Source organism: Prionailurus viverrinus, chromosome D2 (assembly GCF_022837055.1).
Source record: "Prionailurus viverrinus isolate Anna chromosome D2, UM_Priviv_1.0, whole genome shotgun sequence".
NCBI lineage: Eukaryota > Metazoa > Chordata > Mammalia > Carnivora > Felidae > Prionailurus > Prionailurus viverrinus.
Genome location: NC_062571.1, coordinates 72,785,634 through 72,810,684, shown reverse-complemented (window position 1 = coordinate 72,810,684; position 25,051 = coordinate 72,785,634). Strand labels below are relative to the sequence as shown.

Sequence of the window (25,051 nt, the reverse complement as noted above, 5' to 3'; positions counted from 1 at the left end):
TATTTACACTGACTACAAAATTAAAGTAGAAATATAATAGTCCTATATACCATTCACTTTATTCTCTGTGAAACAAAGAAAGTTTGGGGGTTAGGTTTCCTTTGACTTCCCCAAAAGCAATTTCAAAATGTGTGATATATAGTAGTTTTCCAGCAAGAAAATGATCACACTCGTTGTTGCTGGGTTAAGCACTTCAGGTTCTCTACTATTTCTATACTCTTGTTCCTTCCTTTAGGCTCACCTCCATAAATTCCATCACTTTGTACCCAGTATATACATATACTAAAGGATTGATTTACAATACTGTTATAATTCTTTTGTCTGTCACAAAAAAATAAATTTGACTTGCTGCAAATGTTCTCAATACTACGTTCAGAACAGGAATATATTCAATATAATAGTGTCTGCATTGCTAGGCATGATATTCCCTCTGCATCTCATTTGTTTAAATAGATGGCTTTCAAAGTACCACAGCAATCTAAAATAACTAACTTTAACAAATGTAAGGATTTCAGGTACTTTTTAATTGATCTATATGTTGACTTTAAGAGCTCCAGATACAAACCTATCTTCCCATATGGAAGTTTATGGTTTTTATTTTTTCGATAATACTGTTATTCAAATTATTTAACCTTCAACATAATATAATTTTTATAAAGGAATGGTTAAAATTTTATTTTCTCCAAACCATAAATTTTCTCAGGAGAATGAAATTACATGCTCTTCTTTAGGAAGTGATTTTTGCTAGCTTTCATTTTCTCAAATGAAGAGTTTTAACATAAATAAGGAATTAGCACCACCTCATTAAAAATTAAGCTGAGAGGCTTTATAGAGTTCTTGAAGGTATCTAATATAAGAATTATATTCTCTTTTAAGTTTTCAAAGTCAAAAAAGCAAAGTAGAATCACATATTGTCTTACATTCTTTATATTAATAAGTACTGAATTTTGATTGTATTAAAAGTATTTTTGAAATGTGTAATTATGAGTTGAATTTAAACAACAATTTTTGAAAGTTTGATTTCAGCTGTCATTTAAAAAAACTACAAATGGCTACAAATAACTAAGGAAATCAATAGTTCCAAAGGAAACATAATGGAACTTTTGGCATAAAACTCAGTCTGCAAAACACAAAAGCAGGCACAAATATATGCAAACGCATTCTTTAATTTTCATAGGGACATCTCAACATCATCAGAATGGCAGTTAATTTGAAAGATAATGTTCAATTTTATCTAATAAAAATTCCAATAAGCTTTAAAGGAGCCAGAAAAATTGATCTTAATGTTCACATGCATAAGTAAATATATAATAGCCCAAGTAATCATTGATAGATGAATGGATAAAAATATGGTATATACAATAGAATATTATTCAGCCATAAAGAATGAAATCTTGCCATTTTCAACAACATGGATACCTACAGAGTATAATGCTAAGTGAGATAAAGCAGTCAGAAAAAGACAAATACCATATAATTCACCCATAAGTGGAATAAAAAAAAAAAACAAGCAAAGGAAAATAAGAGAGAGAGAGAGAGAGAGAGAGAGAGAGAGAGAGAAACTAAGAAATAGACTCTTCAACTATAGAGAACAAACTGATGGTTACCAGAAGGTAAGTGAGTGGGGGGATGGGTGAAATAAGTGATAGGGAGTAAAGAGCAAATTTATCATAATGAGCACTGAGTAATATATAGAATGGTTGAGTCGCTGCATCATGTACCTGAAACTAATATAACACTGTATGTTAACTATCCTGGAATTAAATTTTAAAACAATAAAAAAAGAAAAAAAGAAAACAAATGAAGAGCTTTTAGGGAAACTAGACTTCAAAGATACTAAAATATATTCAAGGTCTGTACAATTCAAATAGCGTAGTATCACTGCATCAGTAGAAAGACCAAAGGTACAAAATAGAAATTCAGAAATTGGCTCAACTATCATATACTAAAAATCTAGTATATGATAAAAGTGGTATTTTAAATTATTGGGGTAAGCTCTTTTTAATAAATGGTATTCAGATAACTGGATAGCCATTTGGAAAAATATAAAATCAGATTCAATCCCCACACCCTACCCATAAAAAAAAAAAAACTCTAAATGGATCAGACATCTGAGCATATAAAATAAACTTTAAACATAGTAGAAGACAAGACTGCATGGTAACATACGTATACTGAAAGGTGTGGTAAAAATAAATGCCATTAGTAAACTCAAAAGATGTAATAAATTGGGAGAAAATACTGACAACATATGTGACATAAAAGGCCTAAAATCCCTAATTTATAAAAAAAAAAAAACTCTTTAAAAAAGGGAAGAACTAACAATCCCATAGAAAAACTGGCAACATACATAAATAGGCAACTCACAAAAAGTGCTATAAAAATGGTTCTTAACTGTATGAAAAGATGTTCAACTTCACTGATAATCAGGGAAATATGAGCTAAAGCTAGAACAACAGGCCATTTCTCCTCGATCAGATTGTCAAAATTTCAAAAGCATAACCCTATGCTCTGCTTAGGAGACTGGGCCAACAGTGCTCCCTTACACTTATGACCTGCTGGGAATACAAAATGAATAAATCCCTATGGAAGAGAAGTTAGCAATACCTAACAAATCTACATGAGTATTTATTCTTCAACCCAGAAATCCCACTTATAGGAACTTTGGAAGTAAACATCCAGAAATATGAAAATATATGGGCAAAATTTTATTTACTACATCATTTATAATCACAAAATATTGGAAATTATCTAAACATCCTTGTGCACAAGATTTGTTAAAGAAACCACAGTACATAAACCCAATGGAACACTATACATCTGTAAACAAAACCAAACCAAAAAATGGTGAAGATTTTAATGATCTAACAGATACATATCTACAGTAGGTCCCCTTTTGTGTAAGAAGGAAAAGAATGAATGTCTATGCCTGTGTGTGTGTGTGTGTGTGTGTGTGTGTGTGTGTGTACACACACAGATATACATACATGAAATATATATATGTGTATCATAGGGAGCATAAACTGGAAAACAATGAAGTTGTTTACCAGAGGAGAAAAGAGGAAATGGGAACTAATGTCTTTATTTTTAAATACTTTTCTCTTTTGAAAGAATGTCAATGTTCAACATATTCCAAAATATATATATTAAAACAATAAGAATGGGAAGGCAGAAAAAAACAACAACCACCTAAAACAGAAAGTAAACTAAAAGAAATGCACCTAATAAATTTCAAGTGAATACTACATAACCATCCTGAAGGGAAAAGGAGGAGGGGAAGGAGGAAAATAGGAGGAGAGAGGTGTGGAGGAACAGAAAACAAAGAAGAAAGAAAAGAGACCATTCCAAATAACTTGTTAACACAGTATCTGACTATATAGTCTCAATCCTGGGCAGAGTAAGGTGGAAAATTCCAACTTTTAAATCTATTCAGGTTTACTTATTAAAGTGATATAGACAAATTAATTCTGAAAGTATTTCTTGAATTATAGAATTGAGCAAATAAGGAATGTGTTAATGTCATTGGAAGCCACTGTTTTCACTAACGGAGGAGACATACAATTATGAAACTGGAGAAGGTCCAAAAGAACACTGGAGGGATGTACTGGAATTGGAAGCTTGGGTATGAAGTAATGCTTTCTAAAGTATGTACATGTGTGTGTGTGTATGCATGCACATGTACACATGTATATGTATATATGTATTTATGTGTACTTATTTGTATATATAAATAAATTACTATTTCCCAGTTCTGTTCATTGAACAGGTCACTACGTTAAGGCACCTCAGTAGCAAAGAGCATATCTAGCACTGAGAGCTCTACAAAAATATTTTTTAAATGGCTGATCCAAGGCAGAACAGGTGTAAGATGAGCCTGGAACATCTTCTTATAACAGAAAGTAAGGAAGTAGTCACAAAATGATGATGGGTATGTGTCACAAAAACACAAGTGAGCTTGAAGTAGCTCCCACTGGCCAAATCTGGAACAATATGAATGCTAAATAATTAGGTATAACAATGAATTATAAACCACTGAAGAAAACAGGAACTCATGAGTTCATGCCAATAATAAATAGATAAATAATTGGTGGAAAAGGAAGAGCTCTTGCTAATAGAATTGTAGAAGCAGACTGGTAAGTGTAGAGGAAGTATGAGATTTGTTTGTAATCATCATAGTAAAGACAGAGACCAGGCATGAATAAACCATTTTTCCTTAAAAGTATGTCATATCCTATAAGACGAATCTGTCTCATGTCTAACTCACTCAAAAAAAGACAAAGGAAAGAAAAAGAAAAAAATTCAGGCCTACTTGTCATATCTCTAATCAAAATCCAAGATTCTGCATTCTAATAGCACAATCAACACTCATGGAAAAATATATTCGTTATAAGGGATGAAATGAATAAAATCTCAAATAAATATATAAATGTATACATGTATAAATTTATAAATGTATGTATAAATGTATCACTTATGCCCAATGCTGAGCTATGCAAATGATGATCTTCCCATCTCATTTCCCACATATCAAAATCAGTTGGTATAACCATTGATATGAATCTCTTGTAAATATAATCAGCTGATACATTAAAATGTTTGGCACAGCCATTATAGATTTTCATGTAACCTGTATAATAATGTGATTAAGAATCAAGATTATCATAATCTATCTACTGCATTGCAGACCTCATACATAAATGTAATTAAAAAATCAGAATGGAGTACCTCACAATTATTTTTTTAATATAATTTACTATCAAATTGGCCAACATACAGTGTGTAAACTGTGCTCTTGGTTTCAACAAAAAGGGAGGGAAATATTATAAAGAAAATTCTCAATTCTTTCTTCCTAAAATTTTATATATATGAATGTGAAATAATCAGATTAAGAAAAATGTTTTAAACTATGTTTTATTCTGTAACAAACCATTGTGTTACATAACACCATCTTTTTTTCAGGAAAGTCTTAATTTGCATTGTTGAAATTGTTTTACTCATTCAAGAAAGTGTCTTTTCTCATCTCAAAGATTGAGATGCCCTTCATAGTTTGAAAACACTAAACGTGCGGAATGTGTGTATTATATATTTAATACACAAATATATAATTCAAGTACATTGCATAAAAGCACAATTGTTTATATTTGCACTAGTTATCTATTGCTAAGTAGCAAATCACAAAACTTTACTTTAATCAGCACATATTTATTATTTCACAGTTTCTGTGGGTCAGGAGTCTGAACATAGAGCATAGTTGGGCTCTCTGATTCTGAGACTAAATTGTCGGGAGCTGGGGTTCACTGTATAGCTGGGGTTTGCTAGGGTTTGTTTGCTAGGGTTGGGTTCTCATCAGAAGTTTGAGTGGGCTTGGGCTTGCTTCTAAGCTTCCTCAGGCGGTTGGCAGAATTTATTTCTTTGTGGCTATAGAACTAAAGGCCTTGGTTTCTTGCTTATTATTGGGTGGAGACCAGTGGTTATGGCCCTACAGCTCCTAGATGATGCCTTCAACTGCACTTACTTCTTCAAAGCCAGCCAAGAAGGGAGAAACTCTCTAGAGAAAAACTTCTGGTAGGACACAGACTTAAAGCATATGCATAGAAGTGACCCACCATAATTACCGAAGTGATATACCCTTACCCTTGCCATATTTTCTGGTTTAGAAGTCACAGATCCTATCCATACTCAAGGAAAGGGAATTAAATAATAGTTTGACTACCAGAAGGCAGAGATCATTGACAGTCATCTTACACATAAAATTTATTACTACAAAGTGCTCAGTATATTTATTTGAGATATGAAAATGTACTAATCTACTTCACATAATATATAGAGAAATTAAATGATTTGATCAAGTTCTAATTCAGATTATAGGAGGTAAAATGAATGTGAAAGGAAAAGTATAGATATAAATAATAATTCTTAAACATATTACATTGCACTATATAAATTATATTAATATTTCTAGTATGTAGGTTGAGTAATATTTTTAAAAGTCAGAATCTTTCTGTATAAAGATTAGACACAAATATTGAAAGCCTTCAGAAGTATTCTGAACGGTTTAATTAAAAACATAACTTCAAAGTATTCTGTGTCTGAAGCAAAGGGATAATCATCCTCTATTCCCAGTAAGCAAACTAAGCAAACGGCAAGACCTTTTAAGAAAACAGTTTCAGGCTGAAATCTTTATTAGGACTTTGAAAGGGCAAATATTGTCACTACATGTCACCTAAATATTGGCTATCATTTCGTGAATTATCACACAATATTATAAATATAGCCTTTTTAAAAAACAAAATATAAAATAATTCCACATTTCTAAGTGTTAAAATATAGCATTTCATTTTGTCCCTATTGATTTAAATACTTAAATACACATACATATACATCTTGCCAAAGAGATATACTCAGGAACTAAAAACACAGAAGGGGAACATCTAATTGCCACAATTCTGAAATATCACAACAGATGATTTAAAACAGCTGGGAATCTGATAATAAATTTGCATTTTCATGAGAAATTATAAAAAGTACACATAAGATAAAACACACTTGCTTTTGTTTTTCCTCTAAAAAATCGATAAAATGATATAAATATGAACAAAAATATGATATAAGGGAGTATCATAGTATCAACGTTAATAACGTATTTCTAAGAAAATTTATCTTTAAAAAAATCAGAAATAGAGTTAGGGTAAATCCTTAAATAGTACAGGTTCTAAAGTTATAGGTTCTAAAGTTATAAGGCTGTTTATGTATTTCAGAGGTCAATAATGATAAACAGAATCGGGTAAGTTGAAGATAACTACAAAAGGTAGATTTTACTTCTTAATGTCTAAAACATTGGAAAGCAAAAGACTGAAAACTTGCCAGGCCTGGATACAGAGAAGAATAGAATCCCAGGGTCATTTGGTGACAGTATTTTGTCCCTGATTATGGACGGGGACAGTATTTCATAGGAAAAGGGGTCAGAGTCTAGGCCCACCAAAGGCTGCTGAGCTAATCCCAAAGAGTAACCTTAGGAATTTGAGCAATGTAAGGCCTTCCAGAGACTGCAGATCTACCTTGAATCAACCTTATCTCTGAAAATAATTAAGGTTCTACTGCCCTCATGCACATAGCAGAATTAAATTCTCATGGGAAAAGATTTCATCCAAGTTCTCAATCTATGATTAGATTCTGCAAATATGGCACCAAGGACAAAATTTAAAATAACCAGGCACTGAAACAGCTAAGAAAATAACAAGAGGAGCTACCAAAAACAAATGATGATGACACAGAGATATGAAAATTGAGATGTTATCAGGGAAAAGACACAGGTCTTAAAATAATTATCTTTATTATAATGGAAGAGATAACAGAAAAGATTAGAAATTTGCAGAAAAAATGGAAACTAAAAAAGACAATTAGAAACTATAATAGATAGTTTTAAGAATTTAGTCTGAAAAAGTGGGAACTATAAAATGAAAATGCAATAACCAAAATTAAGAGCTGAATGGATAAGATTAACAGCAAATTAGACACAGTAGAAAAGAGAAAAGTGAACTGAAAAACAGGTCAGGAGACAGAGGAAAAACATGAAAGAGACATGAAAGATATGGTGTTACTAGACTCCAAAAACAGAAGGTAGAAAAGAGAGAAGAAGCAAGATTTGAATAGTTCTGGTTGAACTTTCTAAAACTACTGAAATGATAAATGAAAAAAATATATATAGATAGATAGATATGAAGAATTAATTATATCATAGTGAGACTGATAAAAAGGGAATTTTTTTAGAAACCAAAGAATAAATTAGACATAAGAAGAATTCAGAAATCTGAATAGGTTACATTCTTTTAAAAATGAATAGATTATATCATATTTTAAAGAAATAATTAAAACCTTTCCACATAGAAAAATCTGGGGCCAACTGACCACCTCAGGGATATTACCTAATAATGGAGAAGACAAGGAAGTTTTAAATAGTACTCCCCCAAATCACTGACAAAATGGAGAAGATTGATGTTTCAGATTATATTAAAATTAAGAACTTCTCTTCATAAAAGACATAAAAAAACAGTGTGAAAATCCAAACCATAAAGTGGTATTTGCCACACATATCGCCAACAAAAGACATGCATCCAGAATGTATAAAATATTATTACAAATTATTAAGAAAAAGAATCCAGTAGAAAAACAAAAATCACAAGAAATTTGAAAGACCACAATTTCATAAAAGAGAAAATTCAATTGGTGATTATACATAAAATATTTTAAAGATTAAACACATAAATCTTTGAGAACTAAAGAACCTTTTTAGTTCTTACGAAAATCCAAATTCAGACCGCCACAACAGAATCCTAAAAACTAAAATGTCTTATAATATCAAGTACTGTCAAAAGTGTAGACATTAAGAAAACTTATACAGCCTAGAAGGAGTATAATTTGATGAAACAATTTTACAAAAGAGTTAATTCTCTAAAATTGAAAAATCCTCTAAAATCCTCTAAATTTGCATACAACAAAATTGTATGCAGTTGTGAATCAGGAGATATATATGAGGATACTAAGTGCATTAGAGGTTTGGGGTTTTTTTAAGGTTTATTTATTTATTTTTTGAGAGAGAGAGAGAGAACAAGGGAGGGGCAGACAAAGACAGACAGACAGACAGACAGACAGAGGCTCCGATATGGGGCTCAAACTCACGAAAGGTGAGATCATATCCTGAGCTGAAATCAAGAGTTGATTGCTTAACTGACCGAGCCACCCAGGTGCCCCCTAAGTGTATTAGTTTTAATGGTTAAAAACAAAACAAAACAAAACAAAAACCATATTATCAAAGAAGAGATAAGAGAATGAGTAAATAAAGTGTGGTATAATAATGCAACAAAATACTCTACCACATTGAAATGGATCAAATTACCGCTACATGGATGCAACAATTTGGATGACTATCAAAACGTGTTGAGTGAAAGACATGACACAAAACAAGACATGGATGCAGACATTGAAGAAAATATTTGCAAAAGATATATCTGATAAAGTATCGTTATCCAAAATATATGAAGAACTGCTAAAACTCAACAATAAGAAAACAACCTAATTAAAAAACGGGCCAAATATACCTCACCAAAAAATGATATCCAAATAAGATATAGCAAATAAGCATACAAAAACATTCTGCACATCATATGTAATCAGGGAAATTCAAACTAACACAAGATACCACTACACGCCAGTTAGAATGGGCAAAATCCAGAACACTGACAGTAACAGATGCTCACAGGTATGATGATGTGGAGCAACAGGAACCCTCAGTCATTGCTGATGGGAATGTAAAATGGCACTGCCACTTTCAGAGACGTTTTGGCAGCTTCTTACAAACTTAACATACTGACAACATAGAATCCAGCCATGGTTCTCCTTGGTAGTGACCCAAAGAAACTGAGAACTTATGTCCAGACAAAAGTGCACATGAATGTTTACAGAGACTTTACTCATAATTTCCAAAATTTGGAGGCAATTAAGATATCCTTCAGTAGATTGAGTGGACAAATAGTGTGGTACATTTAAAGAAATATTATTCAGTGCTGAAAAGACAAGAGTTGCCATGCCATCAAAAGACATGGAAGAAACTTAAATGCATATCACACCAAGTGAAAGAAGCCAATCTGAAAGGTTACACACTGTATGATTCCATCTGCATAACGTTCTGTAAAAGACAAAACTATGGAGACGGTAAAAAGATCAGTGTATGCCAGGAGTTAGGGGAAAGAGCTGAATAAGAGAGAGAGGCACAGGGAATTTTTAGGGCAGTGAAACTACTCTGTTTGATACTATAGTAGTGGATGCAAGTCATTTATACATTTGCCAAAGTCCACAGAATGTGCAAGACCAAGAGTGAACCCTAATGTATGTAAACTCTGGACTTTGGGTTTTAATGTGTTAATGTAGGTTCATAAATTATATCAAATGTACCACTCTGGTGAAAAAAGTATTGATAATGGAGAAAGCTATGCATGTATGAGGTAATGGGTATATAGGAAATGTTTACACTTTCTGTTCAATATTTTGGGAACCAAAACTGCTCTAAAAACTAAAGACCATTAAAAAAAATCCAGATTTACAAGTCAATGAAAAGATTTTTTAAAAAATACAAATTCAATGTCTTTAAAATTAAGAAAAAAAACTAAAAATAATTACTGGATCAAAATAAAATAAAAATTACTGATAAATTAGAAAGCATTTCACATCGGGGCATCTGGGTGGCTCAGTGGGTTAAGTGTCCCACTTCAGCTCAGGTCATGATCTCACGATCTGTGAGTTTGAGCCCCATATCCCTGCTTTGGATTCTTTGTCTCCCCCTCTCTCTATCCCTACCCCACTCATGCTCGCTCTCTCACTCTCGCTCTCTCAAAAATACATACACATTTAAAACAATTTTTTTAAAGAAACTATTTCACATTAAAAATATATAAACTGAAGAGTGATTAATCTGAAACTTAGTACAGAGTACAAGTTTCTTCAGAATAAAATCAATCTCTACATTATGTAATTCTTTTCCTAAAAGAAAAACAGTATTAATAATTTTTGTTATCTGAAGAACAAGTTTAATTAACTACTACATACTTTACATTAAAATTGGAATTTAAAAAGTAGAATAACATATAGCTCACAAATACTTTTTATACATTTTCCAACAAATTCTCAATAGAAGAAATAATTTTTTTTTCAATCCAGAAATAGTGTCTCAAATCTCATTTGCCAATTAACCTTAATAAAAAAAAAAAAGATGTGTATACAATAGGTAAAGAGCACTGGCTTTTTAGTTATAAAACCTAGATGGAAATTCTATTCTAACACGGATTAAATTGTGACTTTGGACAAACTAACTTTTGTGAATTTCTGTGTCCTTAATAGTAAAATTGGGATAATAATATTATCTACTTTACAGAATTATTGGAAGAATTAAATACAAGTACCTAGCCCAGAGACAGTTCAATATATGTTAACTGCAATGACGATGACAGCAATGACAGCAATGAAGAGTAAAAACATTTAAAAAAATTAACAGATATTATATTTGCACCTACAAACGTCAAAGCAAGACAAAAGATAATTATCTGAGATAGAGATTACACTGAAATATTTTCAATCATCTATCTTTTTTCCTAGAAGTAAGAATGCTAGACTGGGGCCACCAGAAATGAATCGAACGGACATAGCAGTGTAGAGCAGCAATTCATCATTTTTTAAAAACATGTATTTATTTTTATTTTGAGAGCAAGAGAGAAAGAGAGAGAGCAGGGGAGGGGCAGAGAAAGAGAGAGAGAGGGAGAGAGAATCCCAAGCAGGCTCCACACTGTCCGTGCAAAGCCCTACACAGGGCTCAATCTCAAGAACTGTGAGAAATCATGACCTGAGCCAAAATCAAGGGTTGGATGCCTAACCAACTGAGCCACCAAGGCATTCCTAGCAGTAATTCTTCATCTTAAAGCATACATGCATTTGAAATGCATCCATATTTTGATAAAACATCTACATATACACCAGATATATTCTCCACATTAAAATGTGGAAATTGACTGTAATTAATTTCTTCATAGAAGGTTAAGTTGAAACATACTAGAAGGTATTCATTTCATTCTCTGATATTTTGAGATAATTTTTAATAATAAATATAGAAAACTGACCAAAATAAATTGAAAGTTTATAGTGTATTTTCTTTCTTTGGTATTTGTTTGTTTCTTTTTGTAATTGTTTCCAATTTATAATTAGTATATCCTACACCTTAATTTGATACTCTGCTCCTACTGCACACTTCTTTTATACCAACATCCCAACAATACTGTATGTATTGAGCCCTATTCTGACCATCTAGAATTAAAACCACTTAACTTTTCTATGCCTTATGTCAATGCAATAATCAAACTCGAGATCAAGGACTATGCTGAAGTCTTCTAAGAGACAGCCTTCAATGAGAATAACTCCTATAAAAGGGATGGAAGAGTGTACAAAAGCTTTAAGAGATGAACAGGGATAAGCAAATTAACCCAAACACCTCACAGACAATTCACTAAACTAATACCACAAGTCACACTTAATGAATAGGTCATCTAAGGTAATTCAGTCGAAAGTGCTGTAATTAAGGATGCCAAGCAAGATGCCAAGGGAATAGTAATTACTCATGGAAGGGTATGCTTACTCCTATAAAAAACTACCTTAAAATCTCAGTAATTTCACACAATAAAACTCTGATTGTAGCTTAAGGCACAATCCAGTGTAGAAGGGGTGCAGTTGGGGAAGATGTCTGGCTGCAGGGAGTCTTCCAGGACCAGCACTATTCCTGCACTCTGCCATCGTTCGGGTCCTCGTCTTCCTCTCTCCACTGAACTACTGGACAGGGAAAAGAGGAGGCATGACACAAGAGCTTCTTAGGGGTGAGGCCTGGAGTAATGGACACCGGTCAAATGTTTATTGGTCAGAACCCAATTACATGACCTCCAGCCTAACCAATAGTACCTAGGAAACAGAACCTAGTTGTGTTTAGATTGACAACTAAATGGAATTCTATCTAGTACAATTTTGGGGGCTTAGAAAGGACTTAATGGCAAAGATAATAGATTTGAAAGTATGTCCCTAAAAATCAGAAGTTTTAAATTCAGGAAGACAAACTCCAGAAAAACTCAAACATTTTCATGACGTAGAGTTGTTTTTACTCAAGTTGGACTTTTTACCAGGAGAGCACCTTCCTGGGGAGCTGGGAGGTGAATAATACCAAATCTGTCTTCACATTGGGCAAGCTTAAACTGAATTGGTAACCTGCTTTCTCAACTGATATTCTGAGATTTATGCCCTTACGGTCTCTCACTCGAATAAATGTTTTTGAAATAAAGCAAGCATAGGTGTTCCTCAAATATCTTACATCTTAGATATCAAGGCTGCTTGGTTGATCAGCACAAATAAACCATTAGCCCTATCAGTAGTTGTGACTACAGTGGGCAAAAATGAGTGAGAAAAATTTAATGATATTTAGTGTTAGTATTTGAAGATTATATTCATCAGATGTTTATCCACTTGTGTTTATGAAGCTGGTAACCATATGCAAATTAGATACAGTGCAACACAGTACAAAAAGGTAGGTTGTACAGCAAATGATTCCTTAATGTATATTAGGGCACAGTGATGAAACAGGTATTATATTTCCCCATTCCCAATATAGAAGACTTTTAAAAATGACAAGAGAAATTGGAGAAAACAAAAGTCCTAAGTTATATTCATTTATATTTGTTTTTAAAGCCCTTGCTTTGTGCTAGAAATTAGTTTAGAATAGAAGGTACAAGTTTGTGATCTTCCTAAAATAGAAAAGGCATTGGCATTATCCTCTGCCTCCCTCCCATTAAAAAAAAAAGAAAGAAAAGAAAAGAAAAGAAAAGAAAAGAAAAGAAAAGACCAGATATAATGAAACAGAAACAAAATGGAAAAATGGTTCATAATCTTAGATATTCCTGGCCTAAAAGTAAACTAGGGAGGAAAAAAAGTACCCAGGAAGACTATCCTCCTAACGCCATATATGTCAAAGTGCATCAAGGACTACTATTTCACAGTCACCTATAATACTTGCAATAAAGCAAATTTTTGGTCCTCAGCCTAGAATTTAAATCACCATATTCCTGAAGATTTCTTTTTCACACTAATTTTGAGAACTAGTGTCATCAGCCTAACATAAGCTGCTATGAAAAAGCTATAATCAGCAAAGAGAAAAGACTATAAGGAAAAAAGATATTCATTTATTAATTAATTTACTAAATTAAAAGATTTTGTTTAGTAATAGTGTCATTATCTCAGATAATTATAATTCCAAATGTCTTTGAGAAATTTAATCTTCAGTTTATTGTGGATAAAAAGTAAAATATGATTCTGGATCAACGCATCAATTTTGATTACTCTAACAACACAACATTTAACAGCACTATCATATGTATAATTATATAATAACAGTACTAATGTATATAATTTTCTCCAGAAGTCAGCAAATTGCTCTAAGATCTTATGTGCAATAAATGAAACAACAAAAGTTCTTTGGCTAAAGAAAAACACAAATTTATTAGGTAAGTGGTTCTCAATGGAGGTAAATGTAAGGGTAGCAATTATTTATCTCCATAATTATGGATTCTAATGGAACTTACTAAAAGGGTCAAAAGGGATGCCAAGGATAGTAGACATACTGAATGTACAAGGCAACTCCATAAAACAACAAAATATAATTGATCCAAATCCCACATACCTTTTGAACAACATGGCAAATGAGCAAGTTTTTGTTCATAATTATCCGAGCCTAGAACTTAAGTCCATTTTACATATGAACTCAGAGTAGCTTTTTTATGTTTACAACATATTCTAGAAATGCAACTACCGCGTAAGTTGAAAACACATGCTATACAATTCTGATCAGAATTTAACAAAAATGTGTTCATGAGTTCAGAAAACTTCATCACCAATAGCTATGCTGTATATGGCAACCACAACACGCATCTCTGAGCACACCACGTGTCTACAGAGTATCTGAGACTCCTTGTAATAGACTAACAACTACATATTACTAGTATCAACTTATTAACAGCCCTGTAATTCATTAACAAAGTTATTAAAATTATATTATTTATATCATATATACATTCTTAAAAATCTGTAGAACTACAATACAATATCTTTGTGGTAGAAATTACATATTAAAATTATTTACCCATGAGTTGTCAATTATTTTTCAGCGCTTAAAATGTTCCCAGATGCCTACAATCCAATTCTTCTGGCTCTTATATTACTGTATCTATTTCCATCCTATCATGTATTTCCTATTATCTATGAAATGATCTGATTTCCAAACTCTTTTAAAATATCAAAAACTGAATGTATGCCTTACCATGCGGTGGTGTTTCAAGACAGAAAATACATTTCCTATGACATTTCATCATAATTTTGTCGATATTTTAACCACTCAAAGATCCAGCTCCTATTTGAAATATAATACTTCCTCATTATTTCCATTTCATGTTTTAGCATGAGATCTCTAATTTCTGATTTAGCATCTTCATTGGGACCAGAGTGGATGAAAGGACTTTCAGGGACTTCCTCCACATGGCCGTGTCTAATTTAATGGCTCTTTTTCCACAGGTCAGAAAGCTAATATGAGGGGTCCACAAGAGGCTACATATATCCATCCAATTATGCACTAGGGACAGGGAAAATGATCAGAGTCTGCAGACCTAATATAATCAATTAAACAGATTTATACCAAAATTCCATTTTTAACCTAGTCTCCATAAGTTTCCACTTTAACAAAGGACCTGTGACTCTTCATCTCTAAATGCCAGGAGCACTCCCTAATTTTCAAGATAATTAATTATGAAAATCCATAACCTTCTGAAGAATATTATTTCATTACCATTGAGAATCATTGACCTAATAAATTAATGTTTTCCTTTGCCCAGCCAAAATACTCTGAGCTTCACATTTACTGTGTACAAGACTTAAGAACAATTTATTGACTTGTTAGAATTTAGATATTTCCTGGTAATTAGAAGTAGATTAGAAGTCTAATTTAGGGTCAGTCCAGAAATGTGTTTTTTGTTTGTTTTTTTTCTTCGTATGTAGTTAAGATGAAATTTGTCAATGGTGTCTTCGGATATATTAACATGACTTCGTAAGATACATAGTAACAATACTGAAAAGATTTTTAAGTGAATAAATTAATGATATGTTGGCAATCACTATGAGTTCAAATACCTTATTCAAAAGCCCTTCAGAAGTATCTGTATTCCCTTTTCCAGTGACCAATAATCTACTAAATGGCTTGAGGCCCCACTGGAGAAACTGGAGGAATATTTATTGTGTATATTGATGAGATGGTATGGGTGCTTTCTCAACTTTATTTGATGGGTGCTGGGAACCAGAGATTCAGATCTGAATCATAAAAAAAGGGTGAAGAATCACAATTTTCCATTGAACAGCTGACATCAACTTTCTGCTTATTGGTTCATGGTTTGTTTCGTTTCCTTCTGTTAATGTAAGTCAAACAATAATTTAGTTGGCTGTCAATTTAGCTCATCCGTCAGAACTCACTTGGGCAATACCACAAATTCCTGCCAACCAACATGCCCTATTGGCCTCTTGGTCTTGTTAACTGTTAAGGTAATTATATGTACATTTAAGGAAAGGTGCAACCACCTGGCCTTTATTATTCTGGATTCCTGACATACCCACTGATACGAGGGAGCCCAGCTGACTGGAAACATTTTCTATTTTCTACTATGGCCTACAGAGAACAGCTACCACTGAGTTTCACAGACTCCAGAGCTTCCTTTACTCTTTATTGTCTTCATGAAGGAAGTGTTCTGGATGACCTCCAAGAAAATAAAATCCATTAATGGGCTATCTGATATATGTAATTTATGTATTCCAATGCATCCAACTTACTGAGTTTTCTGACTCCAATACTCAAAATTTCTTCAAGATAGTTCTAGCATCCCCCAACCTATGGTCTAGAGGCAATCAGCATGCCCACATTTTAAAGAGCCATCAGCAACTACCGGTATATCAAGAAGACATGAAATCCTGAATCATAGGAGCACATCAGTAAATTCTCCCTTCTCCCGTCTTATATTTCATGCCCCTTGGTCCAATACCCTCCAGGTCCACTCTCATTCATATATGTACTGCTGATTCCTGCCTCTGCATATTTCTCAGGCTCTGCAACTTTTTCAGTAAATATCTCTTACCTATCTACAGCAGAGAATGTGTCTTCCCAGTCATGCTACTTTGAGACTTGACACTTCTTCCTGATTTGGAGACAATAAGTGGAGGCAGGGTGCACTCTGGATGAGGTCAAACAACTTTTTATAAAGCATAAATATCAGGTCAGGTGAAATCTTTGCATTGTTGCCAGGGAGAGGGAAGCTACCCTACTCTAACAAATGACAGAGGATGACTTCTAGCCAGGAGTCTTCAAGGGAATGAATCTAGGATTCAGGGTTCTGAGGTCATACTTATAAGTGTCCCTGATGTACACCTGAAACTCCCACTCCTTGTCATCAGGCAGTGACTGGCATGGATGAACTGTCACAGTTGACCTTTCAGTTTCATTTAGAGCCAGCCAACCTTATAATTAAATCCTGGGCATAAGTTTCAACATACTCTGTTCTCTAGCTGTAGAAGGTAAGGGTCTTTAAATGTTGTCATGAAGGCCTTCTGATGTTCGCAGTATGCCCTGAGTTGATGGAAGGCTTCTTCTTTAAGGCTTTATGGCAGTTGACAAGAGCCAGCCAAGTCCACAATCATAGTTAGCTATCCCCCCATAACTTCCTGGTGTTAAAGTTTCTGCACAAACTCACACTTCTTCAACCTATACCTTATCCTATCAAACACAGTTAATATTCTCAATAATTATAGCACAATAGGATAACCACTATCCCACTTACCATTATTAGCATTACAGTGCTTATTGCCATCTGGTAAGTCACCCAACTACAACATCCCATGCTGAAGGTCTGTTGCCAGGGCCACTTCCAGAGCAACTGCCTTAGTTGGAATTACCTCAGTAGCAGATGCTGAAGATAAGAGCTTGGATATGGGTGTTGGCCAGTTATCTGAGGAAGCATTGGTGACATAGTGGGAAATGTAGAACAAACTCTCTCCCCTCACTGGTTGAGGATGACACGTATTGGCATAAACTGCCTTACCCTTCCTGGTTGCACTGGGCAGAAATGAGTAGCTTTGGAACTAAAAGAGGAACAAAGACTCTCATACTTTAGTGGAATACGGGAAAAGTACAGGAAACTGTCCACTATAGCTTTGATGAAACCATGACAGCCAAGGGAGGTGGCAAGATACATCATAAGTATCTGCCACAACATTTTATCAAAACTTCTTTCACTTATTTTTATTTTATTAAAGAATATTATTTCCCACTGAAGAACACCAATTTCTTTCACAAGGGATTTTTAGAAGGCTGAAGAAATAAAACAAGTTTACTACTGACTTCTTTACACTATTACATTGAAAAGTGAGAATTTCACAGTATCAAGTTATATTTCACAGAATGAAATACGTGTTACCTTCACATGTAAAACTGAGAAATTTTTCAAAAATAATATGTTGTAGGGGCGCCTGGGTGGCGCAGTCGGTTAAGCGTCCGACTTCAGCCAGGTCACGATCTCGCGGTCCGTGAGTTCGAGCCCCGCGTCAGGCTCTGGGCTGATGGCTCGGAGCCTGGAGCCTGCTTCCGATTCTGTGTCTCCCTCTCTCTCTGCCCCTCCCCCGTTCATGCTCTGTCTCTCTCTGTCCCAAAAATAAATAAATGTTGAAAAAAAAATTAAAAAAAAAAATAATAATATGTTGTGTTTTCTTTGAAGTCTGCATTTTGCTCCTCAAAAGTACACAATTTTCATAGAGAATACCACCTCACTCATTACGTATTTATCTTATAGTTCATATCTCCATTATACTCATGTTATAAGTTACCATTTCTCAGTTCCAAACTGTTTTTTAGGTCAGAGCCAGAATGAGAACTTACATTACCCTGTCAAGATAAATAATGTCGTGCCCCTTTAAATGAGTGTTTTGACCTCATTACTGTAGCCCTGGCAACTGTGTCTGCCACTCCCTTTCCCCCCAGCTTACACCACAGGAAACGCATTCTTAAAATTTTCTCCATTTTGTTCCTTTAGCAACTGGTGGGCTTCACTGGGGGAGAGGGGATACTCTAAAAAGGGTTTGGACCCCTATCAATTCCTGTGGCCTGCAGGAGCTCTGCTCTCCAACAGTGCAAACCTGAACAGCCATTTATCAACTACCTCAGCTCAGCTCAGCTCTCCTAAGTTTCCAGTTGGTTTCACTCCAGGTAACCCAGTGTTCCAGTCCCCTCTCTCCCTGAAAGCTCCTGTTTCTCTCTACTTTTTTGGCCATTTGGTTACCCTGTGATCTCAGTTCTCCAATGATTTCCAGCAAGCTCATGGATTTTCAGTTTGCCCAGCTCTTTTTTCTTTCACTGTAAAGGTGGGACTGATGGGTACTATTTCCAGCTCTCTATGTCCTTAAGCAAAAATCGGAAGTGCTATAATCACTTCCATTTTCACTTCTTTCTTTGCTTTACTGATCTAGTTTCCCCTTCTGTTCACTGTATTCTATACCCAGAACATTCTACCTCCTCCTTCAAGTTTCAGCTCAAGTATCCTCTTCTCAAACTTACCTAATCCCTCCAGGGTGAATTAATCCCTCCCTTTTCAGTACTCCTTCAACACTTTCTTCATTCCATTCCATTAAATAAGCTTACTGAACCCTTACAGTGTGGTACTGATGATATGGTCCCCAAAGAATGTCATTCTAGCAAAGGATACAGGCAAGTACACAGATAATGCAAGGAAAAAATTAGCACATAGCAAAAGAACCAATTTCAGTTTGAGGAGATTATGAAAAATACACAAGAAGATGTGATGTCCAACTACATACTTAGAGCCAAAAACAAATTATCCTGTGAAGAGGGAGAGGTTCACAAGCACTTCAAATCACTAATACAATAAATTAGTATATTATATTTTGGCTAGTGTCTCCATTGTTAGCCCGAGACATACTTTAAGCAAAAACTGTGTTATTCATCTTCATTAATAGTACAAGCACTCATTTAATAATTATTTAGTGATTTGAATGGCTAGCTTTGTTTCCTAACAAGAGTCTCATTTTCAATATATGCACACTGTAGAAAATAATTGCTTTAAGAATGATGATCCTATTTTTATTGCTCCACACTCCAAAGCCAAATAAATAAAATGAAGAAAAAATAATGAATATAATTCTATCTACAAACACCATCTAAAAAATACTATACTAATTAACATTCCAATTTTTCCCTGCTTATAAAAATCATAAATAATAACTAGGGAAAAATGTACTTTCATCATTCAGAACTATATAATTTATTGTTTTACTATTTCATACATATGCCAAACCCTGTAACTCTGTATTTCTAAGCTTATAATCCCATGAGTTCCATGAATTACAACACTGCTCTCTCTAATCTGGAAACAAAAGTATCTTACTACAGTACCACATCACACAAGAGATAATTATTATAAATGATTGTACCATTTATACAAAACTACAGTACAAATTTAAATTGTCAGTTTTAATTGATGGAATACTGGAATCTCAGAACAAAAATAAAATATTTATTGTTTGTGACCAGAACCTGATATATATTTCATGGAGGGGGAGAGTGAAACAAGAAGCAATGCAAAATAAAAATATAAGGCTCTTGTTAAAATTTTATTAAGAATTTCAAGATGGTGAAAGCAATGCATTAACCCAAGCATGATGCCCTTCTAAGCATGAAGCCCTGTGCAAATGCACAGACCAAGAAGGTGGCCTGCTTATGAACACTAATATTCAGCAAAATATTAGAAGTATCTGCTATATTAGAACACAGAACTCTGACTTAATTTCCAATGGTACTGAGACCAAAACAGCCTTCCTTAATAGGAATTTCCCTAAGATCTTATACTTTCACCTCCTTTTTAAGAGACTGTGGAAAAGGAATAAAATATGGTTGTGCTCACCTTCTCTGAACTTAAAAACCTATGATACCCAAATGCCTAGTCAAAGACATGATCATCTACCTTGAAATGTTTAAAATAATTCTACAGCAAATAGCATATTTGTTTTAAATAAAAACAAACAAAATGATCATTTTCCATGGTTAACAGGTCTTTGGATATAAAAGTTTTAGAAAATCTTTTATTAGTTTTTTCATAATTCTATACTTATTAGAGTTTATGATTTGTGTCAAATACATTTATATCTAATATAAGTAAGTATATACAATTCAGAACCATAAAAATTATTTTCATATTATATGATATATTTAAATAAGAAAAAAAGAATGTTTAAATAACATCAAACAGCTGCTTTTTAGGGTTAATTTTGGGCAAGGGGAGAATAAATCTTGAGAATAACAACTAAATGATAATATATGTGCTGCTGAAATGAGCACTAACAACTAAATTATAAAAAGACAAAAATCATTCATAAAACTACTAAAAGCAGAGTAACAAGAGTGGGTTCATGTCTAGTAAAACGGAAAAAGAAGAAAAGTATAAGAACAACTTGAAAGTCTTAAATGACTACAATTTTAATTAACAATGACAGATTCAAAAGAAAGGCAAAAAACATTTGATTGGAGTTATTTATTTAATAAGATATGGAGGAAAATTATAAAAATAAAATTCAAATTTGATATATGTGTTTTCCAAAAATTTAAGAGTATTTCTTTTTTTTTTTAGAAAGATACTAAAGACAGAGGCAGCTGGGAGGCTCGTCATTTAAGCGTCCAACTTCAGCCCTGGTCATGATCTCACAGTCCATGAGTTTGAGCCCAATGTCAGGCTCTGTACTGACAGCTCAGAGCCTGGAACCTGCTTCAGATCCTGTGTCTCCCTCTCTCTCTGCCCCTCCCCCACTCACACTCTGTCTCTCAAAAATAAATAAATGTTTAAAAAAAAAAAAAGAAAGATACCAAAGGCAAACATATTCTATGGGTTCTATTTTAAAGGCTCTGAAAAAAGGCCATCTTAAAAGGCTTAATTTTGGGGGCGCCTGGGTGGCGCAGTCGGTTAAGCGTCCGACTTCAGCCAGGCGCAGTCGGTTAAGCGTCCAGACTTCAGCCAGGTCACAATCTCGCGGTCCGTGAGTTCGAGCCCCGCGTCGGGCTCTGGGCTGATGGCTCAGAGCCTGGAGCCTGTTTCTGATTATGTGCCTCCCTCTCTCTCTGCCCCTCCCCCATTCATGCTCTGTCTCTCTCTGTCCCCAAAATAAATAAACGTTGAAAAAAAAATTTTTTTTAATTAAAAAAAAGGCTTAATTTTGGGGGTGCCTGGGTGGTTCAGTTAGTTGAGCATCTGACTTCATCCCAGGTCATGATCTCATAGCTTGTGAGTTCCAGCCCCGCATCAGGCTCTGTGCAGACAGCTCAGAGCCTGGAGCCTGCTTCGGATTCCATGTCTCCCTCTCTTTCTGCCCCTCCCCTGCTCACACTCTGTGTCTCTCAAAAAATAAATATTTAAAAAATTTAAAAGCTTAATTTTTCATGAGAATTGATAAAATGCAACTGAACTTAGTCTACAATAATATTGGCTGCTTAACTAGTGTAACACTAAACTTAAAAAAGAAAACCTAAACAATTAGTTTACAGCAGAAATTCAATCCACAAAAGTTTTAAAAATTCATTTTTACTTACAATTGACACTGATCACCTTTTATTCCTTTAGTTGTGCAGAAACATTTTCCTGTGTGCATATGACAAATGTTGGCATGGCCACTGCATGTACAAGCTGTAAGTCAAAACAAAAATAACACTTAATATTCTCCATCAAAAACTTGTATCACATTTCCGGGTATTATTTTTATCTTATTTTTATACTGTGTATTTTCTCCCTGCCACCCAAAAACTAGGGTTACCACGTAAGTTATCTTTAACTAAAGGCAAGTAAATTCACTTATTTAAAAATTTTGTGAAACTCTTTAAAGTCTTTGGGGCATCCTGAAGTTTAGTATGGATACACATATTATTGTATTCTTCTTTGGGTTCCTTTCCACTTCTGATTTGCTACATCTATTTGATGAAATGAATTTCAAAGAGTACAAGAGTTTTGGAGTCAAACAGCTTGGCATTAAAATGTACATCTATAATCACCAGCTATGTGACCTTGGGCAATTTATTTAACTTCTCTATGCTTCAGTTGCTTCATCTGCAAAAAAAATGACAGTAATACTTAGTTCTTAATTGGACGTTATATGTAAGTGATGGATCACTAAATTCTACTATATATTATACAGTATACTATATGTTAACTAACTAGAATTTGTAATAAAAAATTGAAACAATAAGTAAATAAATAAAAATACTTAGCTCTTAGTAGGGATGTGAAAATTAAATGAGATCATGTGTTTTTATTTTTATTTTTTTAATATGAAATTTATTGTCAAATTGATTTCCATAGAACACCCAGTGCTCATCCCAACAGGTGCCCTCCTTAATACCCATCACCCACCATCCCCTCCTTCCCATCCCCCATCAACCCTCAGTTTATTCTCAGTTTTTAAGAGTCTCTTATGGTTTGGCTCCCTCCCTCTCTAACTTTTTTTTTTCCTTCCCCTGCCCCCATGGTCTTCTGTTAAGTTTCTCAGGATCCACATGTGTTTTTAAATATCTAACACAAATCAAGCACCTAATATATGCAGCTATTACTTCTACTGCTATTATCACTGCCAATGATATAATAAAAATAGTTCTATACCATGTCAAAAAAGCATGCCTGTTTATTGCCCCCAAACCATCTTAATAAGTTTCTCAGATCATTCTCAGTTTTAGTATTCCAGAATATTAACTGAAACATTCCATGGTGTAAGAGTTACGCAGTCAATTTGGCTCAGGTGAACTTATTTCATCTTACTCTGTATTCCTTATTAAAGAGTAGCATTCCCATTATTTGGAACACCAACTTCATATTTAATTGTGTCCAACATCCAATTGATTGGTAGGTTCTAGTTTCTGCATGCACAATCCCTCTTGTATCTAATCCCTCCTTTTCATTGTGATAGCCACTAACTGGTAGTAGAGTATTGTCATTCACCTTCTCTTACTGACACCAATACAATCCCATTTCTGATCTTTCTACCTGGGCTACAACTCATTGCCAATCCTAAGATATAGTCTAAAGAGACAAGGCCAAACAAGTCACTAGCCCTTTCAAAGACTTTCCATGAGAACTACGCTGTTCCTACACACCTCCATCTAGTTACATCACTCTCTTGATGAAAATGAAACAATGTGGTCTTTTCCTGATTCAGATATACATATATAAATCAGTTAATGAGTCACTGGTTTTGATCAAAGTATAAAATATTCTAGAACACTATGCACCTTTCTAATTGCTTATGATTATCTGCTTTCATGATTAATATAAAGTAAATACACCCAACCCTACCCTAGTTTTGGTACTAGGTAGATTTTTAAGAACTTGGGGTTGTTTTTGTTTTGTTGTTTGTTTGTTTTTTGCTAGAAGAGATTTCCACAGAAAAGCATGATTGCTTCCTCTTAAAGAATATTTAAATAAATCAGCATAATTTTCCTTTAAGTTTGTAGAATTAACTATGGAAACATAACATGTGAGAATTACAAAAAAATGAATGACAATGGACAGTATTACAAGGAATAAAGAAAACTATCAACAAGCAATAATGGGTCCCTAAGATGTATTGATTACATCTAACTTCAGAAATAGTAAACGAATGTACCATGATATCTTAGTATTAACTTGCAGAGTTTCATATTGTTTTATATTCAGAACTTTACTAAAAATAATGATACACATTAATATTTTAAAACTCAGATAAACCTTTTATTTACCCTTTATGGCAGAACTGGACAAGAGTTATGTTTGCAGAGTTTCTTAAAAGAATTATCATTGTATAGTAGCTTTAATAATTCCTGAGACCAAAAAAAAAAAAATTGTGTTAAAGTACCTTTTAATGTAAGCTCATTTTGAGAGAATTCCCTTGTGGTTCTGTACTTCAGGCTAAAATGGCACAAATGTATTCTAAATTCAATTTTTTAAGATTTATACTTCATGACACTGTTGAAATTATTCTGTTGTCAGCGTTTGAGGTTATCTTTTTATGCTGAATAAGCACCTATGAAACCATCATACGGTGGCCTTTTGTTTGGCAAATTTTATATGATGATGATTTTATAGCCTAGACATACACTAGAGGGACATTATGTGGTCACATGTTATTTCTCTTCCTCTACAGTATAAAGCTGAAATATCAACTTATAAGCAAAACTGAACAATAAGAATAGAAAAAAAAGATGTGATATGGGTTATTCCAACAAGTTGTACATGAGGAATATACTTTTTTTTAATTTTTTTAACGTTTATTTATTTTTGAGATAGAGAGAGAGAGACAGAGCATGAATGGGGGAGGGTCAGAGAGAGGGAGACACAGAATCCGTAACAGGCACCAGGCT

The 25,051-nt window shown here is 33.8% G+C and overlaps 1 protein-coding gene across 3 annotated transcripts in view; it reads right to left on the bottom strand.

Moving 5' to 3' along the window:
- The window catches only part of ATRNL1 (attractin like 1), a 778,070-nt gene that overhangs the window by 515,272 nt on the left and 237,747 nt on the right, over window positions 1-25,051 (bottom strand). For all 3 annotated transcript variants that reach the window (XR_007145488.1, XR_007145489.1, XM_047826276.1), the window contains exon 20: window positions 22,259-22,352. Coding sequence is in view for 1 of the 3 variants with exons in the window: in XM_047826276.1 (XP_047682232.1) it covers window positions 22,259-22,352 (94 nt within the window). In the remaining 2 variants the exon portion in view is untranslated. The remainder of the gene's footprint in view (window positions 1-22,258; window positions 22,353-25,051) is intronic.